This window comes from Mesocricetus auratus, unplaced genomic scaffold, assembly GCF_017639785.1.
Source record: "Mesocricetus auratus isolate SY011 unplaced genomic scaffold, BCM_Maur_2.0 Super-Scaffold_100018, whole genome shotgun sequence".
In the NCBI taxonomy this organism is placed as follows: domain Eukaryota; kingdom Metazoa; phylum Chordata; class Mammalia; order Rodentia; family Cricetidae; genus Mesocricetus; species Mesocricetus auratus.
Window position 1 is genome coordinate 34,408,824 of NW_024429199.1, and position 25,220 is coordinate 34,434,043.

General features: G+C 40.1%; 1 protein-coding gene across 7 annotated transcripts in view; it reads left to right on the top strand.

Annotated features, from left to right (window-relative positions):
- Nucleotides 1-12,141: 12,141 nt before the first annotated feature.
- Nucleotides 12,142-25,220, top strand: part of Adgb (androglobin) — a 102,582-nt gene continuing 89,503 nt past the window's right edge. For 2 of the 7 annotated variants that reach the window (XM_040728123.1, XM_040728122.1), the window contains exon 1: nt 12,144-12,350. In XM_040728123.1, the coding sequence (XP_040584057.1) occupies nt 12,277-12,350 (74 nt within the window). In that variant the 5' untranslated portion in view covers nt 12,144-12,276. Of the gene's footprint in view, nt 12,351-25,220 lie in introns of all 7 variants that reach the window. The other 5 variants (XM_040728120.1, XM_040728121.1, XM_040728118.1 and 2 more) reach the window with 4 other exon arrangements.

Here is a 25,220-nt window from a genome sequence, read left to right on the forward strand (position 1 = left end):
GATGCAGAATACCCTGAGCTAAGAGGCCTATCTTATTGAGCGAGAAAAATTTTTTAGGTGACTTTGAATAAACTTCTAGCATAGATAGACCTCAATATTTGAATTAAGAAATAAGGTATAATAATAATAACTCTAAAGGAGTCTTCAAAATCAAGTGATTATTTTAAGAATGAAGAGCATTTCAAAGATAAAATACTAATATAATGTTTTTGGTAATTTGGCTTTTAGTACTTTTGCATTACTTTTCTGTCAATTGTAAAAACAATATTTTATCATGTTTTTCTGAAGTCCATAGCTGATTATTTGACAGAGTGTAGTATATTTGGCCACTTTGCTCATAGACACCAGTGGAGTTAATTGATATTTGCTTGGGACACAAATCATGGCAGAAACATTGTATAGAGAAGAGATTTCAAAAATAACCCTTCACTCAAAACATAAAAAAAGACAATATGATGTTTGGATAAGAAATATCTCCCTCCAATAGGCTTGTGTATTTGAACATTCCAGGCGGCAGCACTGTTTCTAGAGATTGTGGGGCCTTTAGGAGGTCTGGCAGTTGCTGGAGGAAGTGTATCACTGGGGTAGGGACTCTGAGGGACCATGGCCTTATCCACTTCCTGCTCCCTCTGCTTCCGGTGTGTGCTTGAAATTGATCTTTCAGCTTCCTGCTCCTGTCACCATACCTACCCTGCCACTGTGAACATCTAGCCTTCTGGAACCACAAAGCAAAATCAACTCTTCCTTAAGTTGTTTTGGTCATGGTATTTGATCACAGCAACAAAAAGACAATTAAGACAGGAGGTGACAATTTTCAAGTATGCTGACTTATAATGAATATTTCTCATTCTAGCTCATTTCAATCCATGTTGTCCTGTAGTTTACAGATTTTCCCTCTGATTTCATTTCTCCAGGTCATCGTGTTCTAGGTTTCTCTTCCTATACAGTTGAGAGTACTTGTCTTCTTTTAATCACACGCTTACACATAGCATTACCCCCTTACATCTTTTCCTTACATATTTCTCCTGGGGAAATTTTTGATTGCAGAGTGAAATTTCTAGGTGTATCATTGAGATTGTTTATTGATGAGGTTATCATTTGAATTGTTGAACTCAGTTAAGTAGATGCACCTCCTCTAAATAGTCATTCATCGTCTACTCCACTGGAATAGTTAGAACTATAAGAGAAAGATCAAATACATTATTCTCTGTGCTTATGTTTAGATGGAGCTTCCATCTTTTTCTACCCATAAACATTGGGTCTTTGCCAGTTTGCAGATCTTCAAACTCAAATTGGAATTGCCCTATCTCTCTTTATTCTTTATCTTGCTATTGACAGATCATGAGGCTCCCCTGCTTCCATAATCAGCTAAACAGCCCCATGATAAATCGCCTGTCTACCTATTGTGTGTATATCTATGTACCCACTCATCATCAATAGATTTATCATCTATCCATCTCATTAGTCTTCTTTCTTTAATATCCCTGAGACACATAGTAAATATTTTAATGCTTTGTCAATCACCTCATTTACTGATTTTAAGATTCATATACATATATTTGTATATAATTCATATATATATGAAGATTCATATATATATAATTCCTTTTCATTTTGAACATATTATCTTTTTTACTCTCATGTTAGTGAAAATTTGAGTTATTCCCAGTTTTTGACATCATGAGTAAAACTGCTACAAATTTTCTTGTACAAATCTTTATGCAAACATATATTACCTCTCTCTTGGGCCAACATCACAGTTTCTGGATATTATGAAAGTAGGTGTGTATTTAAATTTACAATTGACTATCCAACAGTTCCCCAGAGTCCTTTCCTACCAGCTACTTACTATGTGTTTCAGTTGCTTGAATCTGCTCTGGTGTTTGGCATTTATATTGAGTAGTTTTGTTTCATAACAGAACATTTACCATTGTAAAATAACACTAAATTAGAGCACACAGCTGCAGACCAGTCACTTCACTTGTATGATTTGATCCCATTGCTATCATAGAAGATCGGGTGAATTTGTTTACTGTGTTTCAGAAGTCACTAAGACTTCACATGGTAGCTTTGTTACAAAGTTAGCAAGAAAAGGCATGTTCTAGAAAAAATTTTTTTCTTTCAAACCTCCACTTGGGTCATGTTTGCTAATGTCAGCATAGTGTAAAAAACACCATGGCCAAGAGGCACATTTAAGTGATGGAAAAATAGAGTGGGTCATGTTGAAAAGAAGCACTACTACAGGATTGAAAAGCATTGCTGGATGATGGAGTTTGTTTGTTTTTAATCAGCTTATGTAGAGCAGTGGTAAAGGCAGACTGAGGGAAATCTGAAATGCAAGTTCTTCAGATACCACAACAGGACCAAGAGGAGGTATCTCTTGGAAGAGTGAGTAGAATTGTCCCCTGTATACAGAAGTCCAAGGCCACTACCCTGTCTGGCAGCATCATAGCCGAGGTTGGTCAGCAAGTCCTCCAGTCCAGAAGGTGAATTGGACATGTGGAGAAAAGAAGATTGGCTGTTTCCCAGACATACTTGCTGTGTGTGGCACTAAGGTACTTTCGGGAGGAATGGCCACTGTTTCACTTACATGCTTTAATATTACACAAGTTCCTCTCCAGGCCAAATATAAACAAGAAGAGGAAATTAATATTTCAGTCTGACTCGGTTGTCAGAGAGTTATCAGCACACCAGTGTGAGTCTGGCCCAGTGGTTCTGTACAGTAGCTTGTTGGTTCCACTCTGTGCAAAATAGGCTTGTTCCTCCTCCCTTCATCATCTTCAGGTATCTCCATAGACGTCACAGTATCATCTAATCCTGAGCTGTTTATATAGCATAAACCCAGGGCATACTCTCAGCACCCTTGCTTCAGACCAACTTATCTAAATGAACTTATAGTTTTGTTTTCATTTTTGTTTTGTCTTTTTTTTTTGAAACATTTGGCTCTGTAGCCCAGGATAGCCTGAAACCCAGTGTGTATCCCAAGCTGGCCTCAAATTTTCAACTCTCCCACCTCAGCTTCCCAAAAGCTTTGGGGTGGTATTTACCACCACCATGTCCAGCTTTCATTTGAACTTGTAAAATATCCCTGCTTGTGTTTCTTGACTTTGTCTTTCATCTAACTTTCAAATTAGTTTATTCTAATATGTCCCAATTTGAGCATTAAATTACTTAACTCTCGGCATTTACTCTGATTTAGTTTCCTTCATAACAATTACTAGGAGTCTGCAATGCTATACATTGGCCTGCTTGTTTACTAGCTTCCCAAACTGACTGTGAATTCCAGGTGGCAGTATTTACTGTGCATTTCTAACCTTCTGTATACCACCCAGCATGCAGCAATTAGTAGATATGTGTTGCATTACTTAACTAGTTAATCATGGTAACTGGATGGCTTTGACTAAATTGTTTCGCTTTTTGAAATGTGAAGTGTGTCCTTCACCCCACTGTGTAATACAGTCAGAGATTACATGAGACAATAATTCTAAAACTCAGTGATTACTTGTGAAATATCACCCTCTTCAAGCAAAAGTTTCTTCTACAGTAACAGTTACTCTATGGAGAGGGAGAAATAATGTAGGAAGTTTGTAAAGTGGGAATTCCACCCAAGTAGCATTATCATTTAAAAATGGTAAACAGGCGACTTTACTTGAGTGAATAACACAGACACATATCTTGTCAATTATTTTCACACTTATGCCACTTGCTTCCTGTGTTCTTATCAAAGTATTATATAGACTTAAGACACTGTGGGGACTGAACAGGGATTGATATATTGTCTATCCTAGTGTTAAATGGGATGAAGGAAACTCTCCTGTCTTTACAGAGATTTGTAAAGATGAATCTGGCAATCACCTTCTTAGCATTTTCTAAGATCAAAGTAAGCCTTCAAGGTTGCATCCTACTGTCAAAGTTGTCCCTTCGATTTTCACTGGCACCGTTTTGAACTAGCCAGCCACACAGGGATGTGAGGCCAAACTCTGAGCACTCACAGTGAGGCACAGAAACTCTTTGCATTAGGACTGTAAATCCAGCAGGTCCACTATTGGGTGCTACTTGATTTGGCTTGGCCATGCAGTCCTCAGAAATAAGACATTTTGCTTTGACTATATTCTTTGGACTGTGTGGTCACTTTGTTGAGATCCCAGACCCACAAAAGCAGGTTCTCCATGTTCTTTTAATTTTGGAAACTGGCAGTGTCTGTTTGTTACTTAGACCCAAGTCCTTACCACAACTTTGATTCTTCTAGATCAGATGCCATAAGCAGTGTGTCAGAAAAAACACATGGATGCATCTTCAGGACACATTGGGATCTACCGGTTCTCACATTCTGCCTTGGACAATTGTTTCTGCTGTGATAAAACTATATGACTAAACTAAAGCAACTTATAAAAGACATCATTTATTTTGGGGCTCATGGCTCAAGAAGATAGAAGAGTCCATGACCATCATAGTGGGGAACATGGCTACAGGCAGGCACAGCGCTGGAGCCTTAGTGAGAACTTTTATGTTATTTACAAATCGGAGGTGGCAGGGGCGGGGGCAAACACTAACTGGGAATGTCATGGGCCTTTGAAACCCCAAAGCCTATCACTAATGATTCACTTCCTCCAACAAGGCCACACTACACCTCCTAACCCTTAATACAGTTCCACTAACCAGGAGCCAAGCATTTGGACACATGAGCCTGTGGGGGCCACCCTCACTTTTCTCTAAACAGCCTAAAGGCATTTTAACTTGCTTTTCATGGCCTCTGCCCTCCTCACCCCTCAGGACCCACCAGTACTCATTTTCAATAGCATCTCTAGGTGTCTGTTCCAAATCTGGTTGCTTTCATCCAACTCAGAACAAATGCCATGAACTTAACATGGGGTGTAGGGTCTGCCCCCACCCTGTGCCTTTCTGAAGTATCCTTCTATTCTTCCCTTTGTTAGGTTCCACAGAGGCACAGGATGTCCACAGCACATGCTCTCCTGCCTCAGAGAATTCACTTGCTGATGACCCCTGAAAGAGTATTCTTGTCCACAGAGGTCTAAGTAGCTAACCCTCTTATGCAGGTCAGGGCTCTCTTCAAATGTCACATTTTCAGAGCAGCCATTCCTATGCCCTCATTATAAAATACCAACTTCCTTCCCAGTTTTCATGTTTCCTGTTTTTTAACCTTATTTCTTTTTTTCTTAATTTAGCAATACTATTTATTTATTATACATTTATCATCTGTCTCCATTTACTAGAGTGCAAATTCATGAGGGTTGGGCCTTTCTCCTCTTTCTATTCTCCTGTGGTGGTTTGAATTAAAACAGTCCCATAGGCCCATAGGGAGTGAGTATTAGGAGGTGTCTTAGCTAGGGTTTTTAGTGCTTCAACAAAACACCATAACCACAAAAGCAAGTGGGGAGTAAAGGGTTTATTTGGCTTACTCTTCTCCATTGCTTTTCATTACTGAAAGAAGACAGGAACTCAAACGGGACACAATCCTGGTGACAGGAGCTGATGCACAAGTCATAGAGGATGCTGCTTACTAGTTTGCCTCCCATCTTCTTCTAGAACCCAGGACCCTCAGCCCAGGGATAGCATCACCCACTTTGGGCTGGGTCCTTCCCCATGGCCTCTACTTCAGTTCTGTCTCCAGGTTCCTGCCTTGACTTCTTTGGATGATAGGCTAAACCTATAAGCCAAAACAAACCCTCTCCTCTCCATGTTCCTCTTGAGTTTATCCCAGGGGCAGAGGAGTAAACTAGGGCATTTTCTTACTTGGGGCTACTATAAAACTCAAGTTCAGGCTATCTAGTAAAATCTGCTGTGCCATTTGTAAATGTCAGTTCATTCTCTGTTTACTTCACAGAATTATGAATTCTTCAGGGTTGAAACCAAATCCTACTCATCTCATAAGAGAAATGCACAATGCATACAATTAAATCTCTAACCAAGACCTGTAGACAGACACAATTAAAGTAGAAAGTATTAGTATTTACAAGTAGATGAGGTAAACACAAAACAAGATAAAATACTTGTGCTACAGATAATGAAAACAGAAAATAAAGTGCAAAATATGTAGCATTAAGAGGAAAAACAAATCAATGGACAGAAATTAACACAAAAAGAATACAGATGTTTGGACTAATACATAAGGACATTAAAACAACTGGTAAAAGCAAGTTTTTTAAAAACAGTAACAGCTATCAAGCTTCTTAGCTTTACAGTTCCTAGCTCCAGCAACATTCATAGGTCTGAGACATTATGATTATGAGTGCACATTGTCCACTAATACCTTGTTCTACTTTACCACAGGTTCAAGCTTGCCAGTCACACTGTGATCCCAAATCAGCCACAGCCTTTTTAACTACTCATCAGCTTCACACATGGCTCCTTTTGAAATCTCTCTAATTGTAGTTAGTTTTACTCAATGTAATCATAATGAACCTTGTCCTGGCTGGTTCTGTGTGTCAACATGACACAAGCTAGAGTCATCAGAGGAAGGAGAAGGAGCCTCCACTGAGAAAATGCCTCCATGAGATCCAGCTGGAAGGCATTTTCTTATTTAGTGATCAATGCAGGAGGGCCCAGTCCACAGTGGGTGGTTCCATCCCTGTGATGGATGTTGTTCCTGGGTTATAAGAAAGTGGGTTGAGCAAGTCATGGGAAGCAAGACAGTAAGTAGCCCTCCTCGAATGCCTCTGCATCAACTCTTGCCTCCAGGCTCCTGCCCTGTTCTGAGTCTGTCCTGACTTCCCTCAGTGATGAACAGCAATAAGGAAGAATAAGCCAAATAAACCCTTTCTTCCCCAAGTTGCTTTTTGGTCATGGTCTTTCATTGCAGCAATAGAAATTCTAAGACAAACCTGGTTATGGAGCTTTTTACTATTTATTAAGCTCAGGGTTCACTTAAATTTTTGGATCTGTAGATTTAAAACTTGTATAAAATTCATAAAAATTTCAGCCATTATTTTTTCATATAACCTTTTTCTGCATTCAGCACCTTAGCCTCCATCATCTCTCTGCCTGTTTGGGTGTTCTGACTACACCAATATTGAACCATCTGGTGTTATTACATTATACTGAGACTTTATCCACTTTTTAAACATTGTTTTCTCATTCATTTTGGATAGCTTCTATTTCTGGGTCTTAAAATGGAGTAATCCATTTTCCTGCAATATCTGGTCTGTCATCAATCAAATTCAGTGTGTTTTTGCAATAAGACATTATATATTTTTTCAGATGTTCCTAAATTGAAGCTAGCAATCCAATCTTCTAGCTTCTTCCACATATGGATTTCAATAATGATAACAGTTGGAATTTTCTGTCTGCTAATTCTGTAATTCATTTTTTTATTCATTTGAATCAATTTGTTCTTTTTCTTAATGGAATATGTCTTTCTGCCTACTGATTTTTATTGGCTATCAGTAATTGTGAATTTTACATTTTGGGATACTGGATATTTTTTGTTATATCAATGTTCTTGAGATTTTTATGATGTTGCTATTAAGAATGCTATGGTCTTTTAGGTATTATATGTGAGTCTGTTAGAAGGAACTAATTTTTATATTATTATTATTGTTGTTATTGATTTGAGACAGAGTTTCAGCCAGGTAGCCCTGACTGTCCTTAAAGTCACTATACAGTCCAGGCTATCTTCAAACTCATAGAAATCCATGCTTCCTGAAGATGTCTCTGCTACCTGAAGGCTGATATTAAAGATATACAGTACCATGCCTAGTTAGGGATTAATACCTTATTTCCTTGTTCCTTTGTTTAAACATCACTAATGCTAGAGTTAAAGTTTATACAGTAATAAACATTTTGTGCCACCTGGTTTTACACACACAGAACCCAAATTATTCATTGCATTTGTAGAGGCCGAGCTCTAGGAGAAATGTCCAAATTAAAATTATAATTTATAAAAGCATTTTCAAACATTCTCGGTTCACTCTGTTTAAGGACGGGGATGAAGCTCTTTGGAATTCACTTTTGCCTAGCATAGCCAACACCTTGAGTTCTTTCTATTTCTGATCCAGCAAAAACAATTAGTAAACAAGGCTACAAATTCCTTTTAATTGAAAGAGGAAGGGGACAGTTTGCTTATGAACCTGCACTATAAAGCATGATTATTTTCTAGTTCCATTTTCTGAGCTCTTGAGTGCTTTCAGATTTCAAATAAGCTGCTTTGTCTTTCAATAATTTACTTTCCTTCTCTGCAAAATGGGCTGATTATAATCCCAAGTTTAAGTGAGTTAATAGACTACAGGTTCTTGGAAGTGTGCCAGAGCAAGTACTGGGCAGTCATAAGAGCAAAAAAGAAAAAAAAAAGAAAAACAAAAAGAAAAAAACAGGAGTTTAGGGTCTTCAAATGCTCCAACTGAACTTGTTGAAAAGGTAGGACAATTCCTGCTTTGGGTGATCCTATAGCTCCATTAATGAGAAGAGCTGGTGGCATAAGTAAGGATAAATAAACAAACCAGAATGTCATAGGTACCTTCCATTATAAACAATAAAGCCCATTTTAATAAAGGAGGTTATTATTTCCTACGAAAATGAGACAAAGCCTCAAAGTTGAAACGGTGATGACCTTCAACCTACTGCAGAACATGTAGAATTCACTCTTGCATGTTATTGGATTCCTATACAACTGGGCTCAGTGTGAAAACACTCAGCAGCATGGTGTGTGTAATTCCCTGTGGATTTGAGCATTAGAGGGCACCTGAAGCGAGGACGGTAAGAGGTAGAAATTATACACACACACACGCACGCGCACACACACGCACACACACACACACACGCACGCGCACACACACGCACACACACACACACACGCACACACGCACACGCACACACACACCTCCAGTCCTCACCTACTCCCCTTCCTCTACTCTGGTCATCCAGGGCTGCTGATGATGGGGAGGCAGGCTATGCCAAAGCTTGCTTCCACATTTCAGCAGAGCTGCCAAGGCTCGCCCTGTTCCTGCTCACAGAAGGAAGTGTGTCCTTCTAACCACTTCCCTATGAGCAACTGCTACCCTAAGGTCATATCTTTCTTGTCTTCCCTCTAGAGCTACATGCTTAATAATGATGACGATGATAATAGTAATAATAATTATAACAATAACAACAGCAATAATAACACCACTCTCTTCTTTGCCAGTCTTTAAAGGTATCTGATGGAAAGTGAGTTTGAAATTCCCTGAACTGAAACCCAAGGCAACCACCTAGATCATAAAATGTGACTGGTGGGTAACCCGATGAGTGGACAGTTGAGACTGAGGTGTATCCTGCTGTGTTCGGCTACCCACAATCTGATCCATTTCTCCTCTGCACTCAAGTTTCATTACTTGTGGGTAATATTATTACCCTCCTCTGAGTGCTTATGACATGTCAAGTTTGTGGTATTAGTCTTCCTTATTTTGCAAATAAAGAAAATGGAAGTTCTGAGCTTTCAGGGAACAAAAAGCAATGTTTAAATTCAGGGTTGTCTCTAAAGGAAGAAGTGTCCTTTCCCAATGTAGTGCACATACAGCAAGGCAAAACTGCTATTATCATTCTTTTCTTATTTTTAAATTTAAATTAAAATTAGAAACAAGGTTGCTTCACATGTCAATTCCAGGTCCCTCTCCTTTTCCCTCCCTTCCTCCCACTCCCTCCCACCAACCCCTCAAATATCCCCTCATTTCCCCAGGGAGGGTGAGGCCCTCCATGTAGGTGTCCATAGTCTGTCATTTCATCCAGGGCAGGGCCTAGACCCTCCCCCAAGAGTTCAGGGCGAGAGTACACCTCTCATTGTTGGATGGGTGACCAAAGTCCATTTGTATACCCGGGATAAATACAGATCTACTATCCAAGGCTCAATAGATTACATAGGCCTCCTCACTGACACCCACATTCAGGGGGTCTTGATCCGTCCCATGCTGGATTCCCAGGCATCAGTCTGGTATTCAAGAGCTAACCCTTGTCAGGTCAGCGGTTTCTGGGGGGTTAAACCAACCCAGTCTTAACCCCTTTGCTCATCAGTCCTCCCTCTCTGTCACTGGATTCCTTGAGTTCAGCTCAGTGTTTAGCTGTGGGAGTCTGCCTCTTCTTCCATCAGTCAATGAATGAAGGTTCTGTTTCCCAGACTCTCTGGCCATGGGATTGTAGGCTGGCACTCCCCAGATCTATGTCTAAAATCCATATATGAGAGAGTACATGCCATGTTTCTTTTTGTGACTGGGTTATCTCACTCAGGATAAGTGACACCTATCATAATTATACAAATTTACTTTAAAGGCAAATCCATAAGGTCAAGTCTCCTTTTATGTGCTATCATATATGGCATTGTAAGGTTTAGAGAAACACACATGCTACTTATGTGGCTTGCTCAATGATTTAACTCTATAAGGAAGAGAGATTGCATCTGCACATGTCGCATTCTCAATAGAAAAATTACAGAAGAAGGAACACCAGCCTGAGACTTTCTTAGGATAACATAGTTCTTAAAATTGCTTTTGCGATCCTCTCATTCTATGACTTCCCGCTTATTTTTATTCTAACAATAGATAAGCATCTACCTGAAAGGAGGTTCTGAGTAGAATAGTGATATACTTGGCTTAAATCAGCACCCTTGACTTAATGCCTGTTGTCCACAGGCCATCATTGTGCAGTGTTGTGATTTCTGGAGGACACTTGGCTCCTCTTGGTCTGGGTTCTTTATCTGTAAAATGTATTTTGCCTGTAGCTGTTTTGGTTTGCAGAGGTTTCCTTCTCTCAAAGTCTTGGCATTTGTAGGCACCAAGGATGATGTCAGGGAAAGCCCCATCTCAGAATTAAATTCACCATTCTGTGTGACTGGCTACTTAGAGCTATACTACTTTTATACCAACTTACAGCAATGTACCTCATTACATCATGAAAATTCATTGCTAATATGTTTTCTCACCATTTACTTTACTTTCATTTAGAAGAATTCCATGGAAATTCTAGAACTTTGGCAAACAAAGCAGGGCCTCTATGGAACCTCCATTGTCTGTAGATCCAGTTTAAAGGAAGGATTTAAGGGTACTTACTTCCACGGTGGTAAATTTAATACTTCAGACTTTGAATTTATTTTATATATAAAATACAATGAAGTCGTTATCTGATTGCCATTTGTGTATCTCTCAATAGTGTTAACATTGCAATTGTCTGACGATTCAGGCTCTGCAGAATGGAGAGAGTGGGGCAGTCATTTGTCAGAATTCAAAGATTTGATTTGAGGAAACTGCTCTCTCAACTGAATCATAGACTTGGCATGTTCTTAATCCCTAGAGCAAAGGGTATTGTTTTATTTAAAGATGCTTAGCACTTCCAGGTTTATGGGAGAGGCCACCTATATGTTCTAAACCTCAGGACCATGGATCAAATTTGACTTGAAGCTGCAATGGGTTGAAAAAATAATTTGTCTCAGTGAGCGGTGGTTTTCCACTCTAAGTATTTCTCAGTTGAGTGTAAGGTCCATGGCTCCATATGTAGCTGGTTGACCACAGTCATTCATGCTACCTGCCTACTCCCAGAAGGCACATAAGGAAGTCCGGCATGTTGTACTGACCACTATACATCCTTTCTATCGTCTGAGTAGGTGCTATCATCTGCTAACAAATGAACAAAAGCAGGGTCAAAGAAAGTCAGCTCCATGGCAAGATAACTGCACAGCCTGAGCGCCAATCCGCAGGTTGGATAGATCCGGAGTTTACTTAAGATTCCCTATTGTCCAGCATTTTCAGCGCCCCTCCATTCCATAACCGGGTTAATCCTTTCACTTAGTCAGACAAGACTATGCTTATCTGCAAGTCTCCACAAATGGATTCCTTTTTGGATCCCCGGTTTGGTTGGGGTTTTTTGTTTTGTTTTGTTTTAAGCCTTTGGCAAACTCGGTGGTGTTTAATGAACTCTTTCCTTCGGCTAAGAGAACACCGGGGTGTGACGCCAATAAGATCCGTATTCTCGTAGTTGAAGAGCTGAGTTTGAGTCTAAGGTTCAGAGTCGCAGACCCCGGCTGCACAGCGAGCAGCGCAGAGCCCCCTCTGCGGTGGCCGTTTGAATCTGTCAGTGCTGGCCCTCATCACAGTTCCTCCGGGATAAACCAACTCCTGAGCCGCCTCTCCACTCAGAGCTCGCCCTCGCCCGCCCACAAGCGGGCCCGGCAGGAGCCTTCCGGTTCTCAGAACTCCTTCTCTGTCGCTTGGCAACGGCAGACGCGGCGGCCTCGCGGGCCTTGTGGGGCGCGCTCTCAGTGGGCCCGGCTGGAGGCTGCCAGGGTGAGCCTCAGGGATGGCCTCCAAACAAGCTAAAAGAAAGGAAGTGCATCGGATCAACTCCGCCCACGGATCAGATAAATCCAAAGAGTAAGGGGCCGCTTCCACCGGGTGCCTTCCCTACCCCTGCACCGGTCCCTCTCAGGGCTGCCAACTGGCCCCAAGGCGAACCACTACGTCAGAAATGTATCTGCTGGGTCTGGGTCTCTCTTCCCGGGGACCCGTCTTGGAGATGTCCGGTTCCCTCATCCCCCTCAGTCCAGAGCCACTTCCCTTCCAGAGAGGCTGCTTCCCTGCTTGAACGTTCCCATGTGGGAACTCTCCCAGGTCTTCCCATTCTGAGGGGCAAAGGCCTCTTAGAAGTTGACAAGGTGAAGCCTCTATCTGGGAGGATTTCCGTTAAAGACCCGCCCACTGTCTCCTGTCCCCCTGCTGGAAGGAAGGAGGCTTGAGGGCCTGAGAGGAAGAAAGGAGGGGAGGAAAGGGGGGGGGTATATTTTTACAGTAAAGTAACCCAACCTTCCAGACTTTTAATCAGATGAAATCAAACAGGAAGTGATTTCAGAAAACTAAGTGTTTCTGACTGAGCACGAGGAGGTCGTGTTCCTGATGCCTACTCTCTACTCCGGGAGGAGGCTGGCTCATGGAATCTTTCTGTTTTGGGCTGCTGTGGTGTCCTAACCTCCCTATTCATAGTGCTTTCCTTTGGTGTTCTCATCCCTTTGGATATATCCAGTTATTCTGTAGTACAGGATTTGGTCCATTGCTTAAACTTAACACATTTTGTAAGCCATTCCAGCTTCGAGAGAGCAAAGCCTGCTTCAGTGGAATCGTGAACAGACTTCATGCAGTTCCTGTGAGGGATGGGTGGTACGAGACTTTTAACAGATTCTTACACACACGCTGGCCTCTGCATCTCCTTCCCTACCTAAAACAATACCTCCAGTGTCTTCTATGACCCCACTATTTGAACTCTTTTCCTTGTGAATTCATCTCCTGGGCTCAGTCCGGAGTTGAGGTTCTATGAACGACTTCTGTCCTCTTTAATAAACTCGTTTCCACATAACTGACATATAAAGATAACCCATTCATTTCATTGACCTAAATTTCAGTTCCCATGGTACATACCTAAGTGATTTTTAACAGGATGACTACTTTTGTGTACCAGGCGTGAATTGGACCATTTTGAAACTTCCTCATATTCTATTCTAGAAGTCTAAGACCCACAGAACCCTGGAGAATCAGGCCCACCCCACCTCTCTGATTTTTGCCTTCACCTGCTCACTTACTCTCAGACACACTAGAATACCAGCTACTCTGTACTTCTCCAAACTCCTCAGGCTTGTTCCCACCCCAGGGTCTTCACACTCTTGGCCTGATCCCTTGGCAACGACTTTGACCTACAGATGTTCACTTGGTCCCTCCCCCATCTCCCTCACAAGCTACCTGCATGTCATTTTCTCTCATCTTCCTTTTCAGCTGCCTGTTTTGAAATTGTATGTCTATTTCCTGCCCGAAACAAAACAAAAGCTCAAAATACTCAATACTCAATACTCTCTGTCTCCCATTTGATGCTTTCTTCATTGATTTTTGCTGTTGTTTTTGCGCATGTTACACACACACACACCAAAAAGTTTGATTTTTAATTACCTTTTTTCATTTGCTTTTCCATTACAGGGTGCTTTTAAGTACTTCTAATGTAAGTTCTATGAAGGCAGGTGTTTTGTTTGTTTGTTTCTATTTTATAGATTGTCAGATTCTTAATATCTAGAATGATTCTTGGGTCATACATAGTAGGTATTGGAAAATGCTTTTTATGGGTGTATGTATAATTATATGAAAAAATGGATTAGTAGTATAGTCCAGATTCTTATATTTAAAAAGTTCTATTTCAGTCCACCATCATGAATATTCTTGATCAAATCCTACAGAATAGCTGGTTATAACAGACTATGTTCAATCAGTCTGATAGCCAGACTGATTCATTATCTCATATAGACAGAGAACTGGACCATTTGGTAAAAACGCTTAAATGGGATAAATGAATAAACAACAGTGATTGACAGATATTACCAGGCTTGGAAAATAATTTTGAGCCCATTCCCCGAATCATGATGGTTATATACCTAAACCTATCTAGGAGTTGAACAAGTTGTTAGCATTAAGTAATTTATTACATCCTGAAAGCGATTTTTTTCACTTCTACAAGGCAACTAGTTTTATCAGTGTCTGGATAGTATAGAAGACATGATCTGTCTCGTGACAGTTGCATCTCAAAGTAGGCTCACAGTCCCACTGGTGAGACACTGCCTCTCCCTTTCTTTCAGAAAAGATGATGTATTTAAAAAGCACTTCTTTCTCACACAAAATAATCTGAATTAAAATTCTGCTGAAACACATGCATGTTTGATTTATAAAAACAAAAGAAAAATGTCAAGTACTTTAACAACATAGTATTTTAAAGCTGGGCTTTGCTACCAGTGATTAAGCATTAAGAATCAGATCATTATTTTGATGTAGCATTAAATGAGAGAGCATGAAGAGGATGATAAATGAAGTCCTTCCTATGAAGTTTTACCAAAGAACCAATGGTAAATGCAGGGCTGACGCACAGATACAGAACAAAGTGTCACACAGTCACAAAGCCTCAGAGATCAAAGTCCAGCTAGACTCTGGTGTGACTGTCTTTCATAGTCCCATGGGAGAAATTTAGGGAGCTTTACGTCATTTTACTACTCCTGTGGTTACACAGCTAATAAAATCAGTTGACTCTCTCATGATCCAGGATAAGAAAATAAGAGAAAAAGCTTTCAGAACCTTGAGGGCAGCCACCCCATCCCCACAGAGCAGTCATCCTTAGCATCTCTTTTACCTAAAATTATGCATCAGTCTGGAGACAAGGGCTGTGTCTGGCTTTTGCTTACCAGGGTCAGCAACACCTGATAAACTTTTACTGTGTATTTGGTAAATGATCTCTTTGTTTGGTTCCTCACCTCAGGTTTTCAGTTCATCTGGATTTGACCAAAACCCATTTCTCCTTCCATTTCCTACTTCGATCTTCTGTTGGCACCATTCAAAACTGAGATGTTACAACTGACCCAGCTTAGTTTTTACATTGTTAGTATTTCTATTGTGCACACTCTTTCTCACTCAATCCATATGAATCTGTTAGGGCTCACACTGGCACCAAGTCAATTATGCTGCAGGACAAACATTTTGTGTTCAAATGACCACTTTTCTTTTAAGTAAAGCCTATCAAAGTATAATTGCTTTCACCCCAACACCCCCTGTGCTTCCTTACCTACTTTGTTTTCCCTTCTAGTATTCTATTAGATTTTTAAACTCCAAAATAAGTATGGGGATATTGGTATAGTCAAATATCTAGTCTTGACTGACTTGACTTTTCCATTACCATTTAACGTAATGAACGTTATTAGTGTGACTAGTAGGAATCATTAATTTCAGTACCTTAGTCAATTCTAAGCAGCTAATAGAATATGTAGTCCAGGAACTGCAACTACTAGGAGTTGTTTCTCATAGTCCTGAAGGCTAGAAGTACAGGATCAAGTGACAGACATGGTCAAGTCCTGGTTCACGGGGAACCCAGCTCTTTCTGCCCTTTCACTTGGCAGAGAGGGTGAGGACCAATCCTCTTCCACTTATAAGGACACTAGTCCCATCATTAAGGTTTTGCCTTTATGACATAATTGCCTTCCAAAGGTATCACATTCTAAAACCATCCCACTGGCAAGCAGGATTTCAGCATTCAGGGATGGGGGTGAGGTGTCTTTTGCAACATTATATAGTGATAATTAGCTATTTTAAACACATTTGACTGAGCTGATTTCATAACTGAACATTACTACAAAGCTTCTTCTGCCCATTAGTCTTGTAGAAAGATTCATCAGATAAGGGATTGGATCTTCTTGGAAGTACCAACCACAAGGCAAAAGAAGAAATTCAATCTAAGCAGTAGAAGTAACTAGAGGGCTGTAGGGATGGCTCAGTGGGTAAGAATGTATTCTGCATAAGCACAGAGACCCACGGATGGCTCTTAGAAAGCACAAATAAAAAAATAAATTAAAACCTAGATGTGACATCATAAGCACAGGACTATAACTCTATGGGGTGGGAACAGAGGCAAGTAGGTCACTGGGCCTTTCTAGCTATCAGCCCAACTCCCAGTTTGGTGGGAGACTGTCTCCAGGGAATCATAGAGCATGCTATCTGATGTCCCCTTTGGCCTCTGCATGTATACCTATATATGCATGTACACCACCCCGAAGCTATTAGAATCATTAATGCACATACTGAAATATTCCAAGCCTAAAGGGGTAGTCCACAATGGGGATGGGGCACAATTAGATATTAGTAATCACAAAATTTTCTTCGACCTCCAATAACATATTAAAACCATGATTTAAAACACTACAAGAAATTTGGTCAAGTAACAAAAATTGTAATGCCTTCTAGATTTGCAATGGTGATAACTTGTCATCAAACCTCTCTCAAAATCAGAAATACATGACTCATCTCCATGGTAATCATATCCTTATGACCACAACACCCATTTAACTTTATAGAATTTTCAGAAAAGGTCAATATGTCTGTCCATATGAAATGTGAAAAACGGGATTAACTTAAAAGTTAATTTTAATGGTATTATAAAAGTAATATAAAATAGAATAATGTATTTCTTGCTGAGTATTAAATTGAGTTCTTGGTGAGCTGATTACATGCATTTGTGCATCAGTAGGTGGTGTAGTATGTTCCTCTGCTTAGAGATATCAGAAAAGCCCCACCTACTGCAGAGAATAAGGTACAGGAGGAGACTCCTTTATGGCTCCTGGTGAATATCAGAACTCAACATATTACCTAGCTCTGTCCTCGTAGACCACACCAAAGGCAGAGGCCAGAGGAGCAAAGGTGGAGGAAGAAAGGAAGGAATACAGGGAGCTTTGTGATTTCCATAGTTGACATTTGTAGATCCCAACAAGTTGGAACACTTAACAAACTTGAAATGCTAGCTTCATTGATAAACACATACCCAGTGCAGATTCTAATTCTTCTTATTTCTAGCTGTTTAATGAGCATATCTCAAGTGCAAGTCATTGGAAATCCACAAAAGAAAAAGAATTGTGGATCAGGATAATTCCAGCAAAGGAGTAATAATGTGGGTTGCATGGGATGCAGTTCATAACATAAGCCACTAGGAAATCTATAATCATGTTTTAATTTTCCTGGGGACTTGGTGGACAGCATAGAAGTCATGTGTCAGCATGAGGTTAGATTAGCAAAATCATGAGACTCCTAGGTTGAGGCTGTGAGTGTTAGAGAGGAAGTTGCTTCTGACTGGAGCTAGTCTTTCATCATCTGCCTCAACAGTCACTTCTTAGACAGCTAGTGTTGGGGAGGGAGATGTTTGGGGCACAAGAGGTCATCTAGGCTGCATTGTAGAGGGTCGGTGACTCTTGGTGCAGGTACTAGCTCATGACGTAGTATGGAAGGAGGTAGATAGGTAAAGTGGTATCTGTAAAGTAGTGTGGGGAACACATGATTTTAGTTATCTCCATAATGATAGGTAAAGTGAGATTTGTAAAATAGTGTGGGGACCACATGATTTTAGTTATCTCTATAGTGGTTTCTGACAGTTCACGGAATTTATGCTGTACTTCAAACCAAGGAAGAAGAAAATGAGCAGTGGTTTGAGCTTGTGGGGTGCCTCCTTCTGCCCTTGCCAGCTGAGTATGAGGAGCAGAAGGCAGTGGGGTTGCTGAGATCGGAGAAGTTAACTATGGGAAAATCTACAAATGCCATGTTTGTCTTCCTCCATGGGCACTGTACACGGTGATGGTGTCCAGGCCCTGATATGTGGTACCCTGAAAAGGGAAGCGTTAATGAGTGATAGGTCTAGTATAATGCCCTGTTAATTTCATGTTTCCTCAGGGCCTGGCACAGTGTGTAGTAATAAAAGCATGTATAATTTAACTGAGTTGAAATGGCAACAAGCCTGATAGCTGTGTCATAAAACCCTCTGAATCAGAAAGGGCGAGAACACAAGAGTCTGAGGGCAGAGGCCCATCTCAGGTCACAAGAATCCCTGCCCCTGGGTCACACTTGGCAAAGATGATGATATTATGTAAGTGTTTGTTGCATATTTTAAAATATAAAGCCTTGCCCAGGCAAATAGCCCTGCTTAATGAGGCTAATACTTCCTTTCAGCTGTAACAGACTCTGCCTTTAGTTCTCCTAAAATCTGCACTTGAAGATTTATGTAATAACTCACTCCAATTTGATGTGGTTTTAGAGTTATCTGTGGCGGAGACTTGATTTGTAGTTGAAACCATTCATTGTATTTAAAGTCACTGTGTGTGTGTGTGTGTGTGTGTGCGTGTGTGCAGACATGCGTATGACATGATGTGTATGTGAAGGTCAGAGGACAATTTTGGGTGTCTGCACTCAACCTCCACTTTTTGTGTAACAGCTTTAACACTACATTGGGGGCCAGTTGTTGACAAGATTCCAGGCACTCCCTTGCCTCTGCATTACAATCTTACAGTACCCTCTCTGGTATTACAGACAGTGGGTACTAGGGATTCAAACAGCCATCTCATCCCCCAGAGTCGTCATCCATAGCATCTCTTCTACCCTAAAGTTATGTGTCTGTCTGGAGACAGGGGCCATATCTGACTTTTGCTTACTAGGGCCACCAACACTTGATAAACTTTTACTGAATGATAAACATTTTCAAAACATCTAATATATCAAAAGATTTAAAAGCAAATGTTCATAGACATGTTATAAAACATGATCAAGTTTATGCTCTGGCACTGTGGCATTGCTGGTAAGGCTTCCAGAGGCACAAACAGTGGCTTCATCAAAAGTAATTTTAACAACATCTCGTTGACTTTCATATTGCTTTGACATTTCTAGGCCAGAGATTATTTAAATGAAGGAATTAATTTAAATGGTTTGTATACTTATTCTGCTGTGTAATGTGTGGTGAAATTGATTCAAAACCATATCCAAGACAGATTCAAACACACCTTTGTGTAACATGGAAGATTGAGTGGAAAGATGACAAATGGTGCTTGTTTTCAACCCAAGGAGGAAGTCCATATGGGGAAGAAGTACCCAAGTAGGTGCTTTGGAATTTTATTGTAAACATTCCCTCTCAGGCTTCTGAGACTGTCTGTAGCCCTTCTCAGGGTGGGTCCAAGGTAATTCCAGAATCTGACGCTGTAGCCATGCTAATTTATGCGGTTAAATTGGTACATGGTACATTTTCTAATTAAATAAATATCGGATATTATTTTGATGGTATCACAATGAATACTGCAGTGCAAATACTTAACAAGTCTTCTTATTCTGATGAATTATCAGAACTTCACGCATTACTTCAGTTCTCAAAGATCAGAATGTCTTTTCTGTTGCCATTCTTCAGTCCTTTGTCTCCAGCCTAGAGTACCAGCTTCCACCCATAGCTTCTGTGTGGACTGAGACCAGGGTCAACCCAGAGCCTTCTATTGAACACATATAGAAGTGGAACAAAGGACCATTTTTGTAGGTCCGCTGTAGGTGGTAGGGAGTCTGCAGGGGAGCTATGGATTAAGTGTGCTGAGGAGTGTGTCTCCATTGTTATTAACAAACAGGTTCTAGGTCATCAACATTTTGTGGAAAGGGAAAGGGAGAGAAAGCAGAAATATTTAGGCAATTTTTTGCTCCAATTATGAGCTAGAAATATAGTTCATCAACATAATTGGTCGAAGTTCAGGTAAAGATGAGGCTCAGTATAAACTGGCAGTGGAGACTTTTCTGAAAACTTTTGAAATGAAAACTGTAGATGGACTGAGTAGGGGTTTGTGACACCACTATATCCAGTGAAAATATGAACCTGGTTTTTAATATATACTAAGAACAAGATTGTGGGGGAAATACTTGGAGTTGTATTAATGGACTTAGTTTGAGCATGTGCATGTAGGAGCCTTTCAGTACTGTGGACTTGTTTGGGTCGTCCCTGGTTTGGAGGTAAAGTCATTATGAACACTATCTTGGCATTTTACATACTGTTACATTTGCTCTTGATAAATGAATATGGACATTGCTGTGGAAAGTTGGGGGTGGTCCACTCTGCAAGTGGCAAATGTTAATGATTGACCATAGCGTTCTATGTACTTGACGTGTGGCCAGAGCAGCAGCAGCCTGCTTCTCAGATGGTGTGGTGGTTTGAAAGAAAAGGCCCCCCAGGGGAGTGGCACTATTAGGAGGTGTGGCCTTGTTGGAGTAGGTGTGGCCTTGTTGGAAGAAGTGTGTCATTGTGAAGGTAGGCTTTGGGGTATCATATTTGAGACCACTTCCTCTTGTCTGCAAGTCAAGACGTAGGATACTCGGCTACTTCTCCAGCACCATGATTGTCTGTGTGCCACCATATTACACCATGATGATGGTGATGTACTAAACCTCTGAGATGTAAGCCACTGCCTAAGTATGTTCCCTTTATAAGAGTTACCTTGGTCATGGGATGATGTCTTTTACAGCAGTAGAAACCCTAAGACAGATGGCATACCTGATTCTTTCCCATATCTAAGAGGGGTGCGGATGGGGACCTCATGCACTGTATTGATGTGAACTAAAGTCCCTGGAAAGGAGCCATATGTACACTGGACACTCTGTAAATGTTAGTTGGCAACTTCAGTGACTGTGGAGAGGGTGGAGTAGTGTAGATACCGAGCCAGACTATTTATTTGTAGCTACTATCTTAGCTTCTTTACGTTTATTCATTACTCACATCTGTGTCTGATTTAACATCCTTGTGACTACCATGTGAAACATTTTACCAGACCACTAACTTCTACCACTCAAAAGCCAAGAATGTGGTCAGAGAGCACTTGAGGCCTTAGATCTGAGATTTCCCCACTTCTCTGTAATCTGTATCCTTGATGTACTCACAAATATATTTCCACCTAAATCGGTGTTGCTTGGCCATGATTGTTAACATTTGACTCCAGATAAACATCTCTCACCCATTTTGAGGTGAAAACTTTGTTTCAGTGTAGAGCACTGACTACTCTTCCAGAGGACAACAGTTCAGATCCCACCACCTACATGGCAGCTCACAATCATCTCTATCTCCAGTCCCAAGGGATCAGACTCCCTCAAGTGGTATACAAACATAGACACGGGCAAAACACCCATACACATTTTTAAAGGAGCTTTAAAAAAAGATGAATCAGGTGGGACAGGCAGGATAGAGTAGGTAGGCTTCTGACAGAGCAAGGTAGGGTGTTTCCTCTAGTTAATGCAAACAGTGGCCCAGGAGACCACTGTTCACATGTGCATTTTAGAATGACTATATGTTACTTTGTAAAATCCCTAGAACCAGGGTTGCGGTTCTATCTTGATGGCAGAGTGCTCATCTAACTCAATGAGGATCCTTGTTTCAACTTATGGTTCTTGAGAGGGGGGAAAAATCTCTAGAACAGGAAGCTTTTCCTAGGAGATTATACTATACAGTTGATTAACAGCTTGTTTGGATTGTCTATTAAAGTAAGGAAAAATGAGATGTCTTTTTGCTTTCTCAGTCTCTTGCTGTTGGGTGATCATAAGGCATAAGAGTCTAGGAGTCAGGTTTACATATGGCCTTCTAGACACTCTGGGTCACCAAGTCTTCTTCCAGGGCCAGATATATGACTCAGGTCCCATCCTGACCAGTGATCAATGTCCTGATGTTTAAGTGCCTTTTTTTGCAGCATTTTGATCACAAGTCAAGCCTCGGTGTCCTCCAAACCTAGTGGTACTGATGAGCTATTTACCCATACTCACCCTTGATTTCACCTCCCCTTCCCATTTGTGGAATCCATCTGTCCATCTGCCTTCTGCCTTATTTTCTTCCTTCTATCTCCAAATCAAGTCATTCTCTAATGGTTTTAGTTGAACCCTCACTTTCCTTCCTATTGACCATCTAAACCAATGGTCACCAATTAAGTGCAACTTCATTAATACCTTTAGGTCTTCTGCAGTTACACTTGTAGGAGTGGACAAATCTAGCTGAATGTATCCTTTTTCAAAGGAAATGTGTCCATTGTCGGGTCATCTGTTCTCTCTGTGCTCGTTCCTTTGTTACCAATTTAATGGATGGTATTACCATCTTCCTGTCAATCACTGTAGATTCCCGTTGTCCTTTCTCTAGAGCATCCAGTGGTTTCCTTCCCCTTCCTTGATTCTACACCTTATCTCCATTTCATTCTCTTTCCTGTTGCACTGTAGTTGAATCCCTTATCAGCTCCAGGTAGAATCACTAAGAAAATAATGAAATCATTTTGCTGTTAATGGAGGAGTTTCTTAACCAGTGTCTATCACATGTAGTAGTTAGTGAACTTTTTTCAACACTATATTTGAGGTAGGATGTTTCTGATTTTAAAAGTAGAATGATGAAAAGGAGAGCAGGAGACCAAGATGGAAAAAGTGACAAAGGAGTGTAGACAGGAAGAGGAGGAGGAGGAAGATAGAGGCAGGGATAGAAGTAGGGAGGGAATGGGTGGAAATATGAGCACCACTGGTGACCTCCATTCCATTTTGTTTCTGCATCAACCAGACTCTTAACACACTTTCACATTCTTGCCAGTCTTACACTGTTCTGCACCCTGTCCCATCCTCCTTCCTACACACCTGATAGCATTGATCCATTCAACCCATCCTAAGATGAAGGTCATTTCCATGAGGCCAAAGATGGCTTCTACAGTTGGATATAATTTCCTTTCTGTACTAGTACTCTGTCCCTAACTTCCTTATACCCTTCTCAGTTCCTGTCTTCATGCTCCAGCAATCATGTGCCTTTGTCCTCAATAACTTGAGACTAGAAACTCAATTTTTATAATCTTTCTATTCACCCAAGCATACTGTATTTCAAAAAATAGACAAATGTCAAAATGTTAAATCAATTTCTATTTATTTTCATAAAACTAAGGAAGTAAAAGGTCAACATAATAATCTGTTTTAAAAAAAAACTTTTTAAGTTAGCAAACATTTTTTTTTTGCAATTTGTTTCCTTGTGAATTTGATTTTCTGAAGAGTGTTACTCAGAATGCCCCCAGACCAAATTAAGTCCATTGTGTGATTCTATTTACATCCAGGTGCCTTGTGAGCATAGCTGACACTACATAAAAAGGCATGCTGATTGCATTTTGCATAAATTAAACTGCCTCACACCAGGAGTAGAATCATGTCCCAACACAGAACAGCATGCTTTGAGAAAGAAATGGCAAAATTCCAGGACCTCATTTTATTGAAAGTTTAATATCCCTACAGTGACCAGCTTCCAAAAACTAATCTGATTAAACAGAAATACAGAACTGTGTCTGTGTCTGAACAAACCTGATGCAACTTGTTTTTTAGTACTTAAAAGTCTCCAAAATCTCTCACACCTTTGAATTACTGTTTTCTTGGTGGGATTTTTAAAAAAGCCCCCTGTATATTTCATATTGTAGTAGAGTCTTGTTAATTGACTTATATTTACTTTTATCTAATTTATTGCTTTTAATTACTTAGAGATAAGATCTTGTGGTACACAAGGCTGTCCTGAAATTCAGGGTCTTCCTGTCTCTGCTTCCCCAGTCTGAGATGACAGGCATGCTATACCACTATGTAGGGATGAAGAGAAAAGAAAGAGTAAAATAGGGTGTGAATATGATTACAGACTATCACATGCATCCATGGAAGTTCTGTCTAAGTATAAGGATGAATACTAAAAGTAATTTAAAGTTCATGTTATTGTCTTGCAAAGTACAAATTCATAGTGCTCTCATGTCTCCTTAATTTATTTTATTAATTATAGTCATATAAAATACTTTAATAAATTTATGGACTGAATAACCATATATAAAGTCAATTTTTTACCTTGTCTCAATTCTAAGTCAGTCAAAGTGTTTAATTTACTACATACAGGTTAATCTGAAAGAAAGAATGTGTTGACAAAAATGCATCACATTGGATATGACTTGATAGTCAAATATATAATTGAAGTTAAAACTTATGTATTATGGGGATAGAGATAGCTCTGTTGTTAAGAACACTATTTTTCCAGAAGATGGAGATTCAATTTCCCATATTCACAACTGTCTATAACTTCAGTTCTAGGGGATCTGACATCCTCTCTGGCCCCTGTGTATATCAGGCATGCATGTGGTGTACAGACATACCAGCAGGCCAAACACTCCTATATAAACCATATGTGTACACACACACACACACACACACACACATATGTGTGTGTATATGTATACGTAAGATCAAGAATTTTAATTAAGAACTGTCTCTGTTATGAATCCAGGAACTCCTAGAATTCCTACCATGAAGTTAACTTGTGAAGTTTAGAATTTTCTTCATTTTTAAAATTCCCAGTCTCTCCTTCCCCTTTGCTCTGCTTCGTAGTCACTCCTTTATCTGCTCAGCACTCACCATGGAGCAGTCCGTGTTCACTATTACTTAGAAATAAGTTAGCCACAGCTTAAGAGAGTGTTGCTGACCCAGTCTGAAATTATACATTTTCTAAAATGTTTACTCACAAGATATAGCTGTTATTTTGCTCCAATTAAAAGAATTCTGCATTCCCAGTTTTCTCATCTTCCTATAGCATGGTTCCCAATAAATTCTTAACTGCTATATGATCTATCCTTTCTGCTCTCTTGTTTTATGTCTAATTTTTTACAAACAGGTTTACCTCAAGTACTTTCCACCAAGGTCTATAGTTACTCAGCATTGATTCTACAGAAAAACATAGGAAAAATTGTATCCTGGGAATTCCTTTTGTTTTCTGCTCTTTTTTAAAAATTATATCTTTTAGAAGCACAAAACCATTATTATTATTATTATATGTTTGTGGAACATATTTTAAAAATTTTATCAACACATTATATATTTACTTACCGTTGCTGTTTGAGGCCCACCCTTGTGTTATGCTCA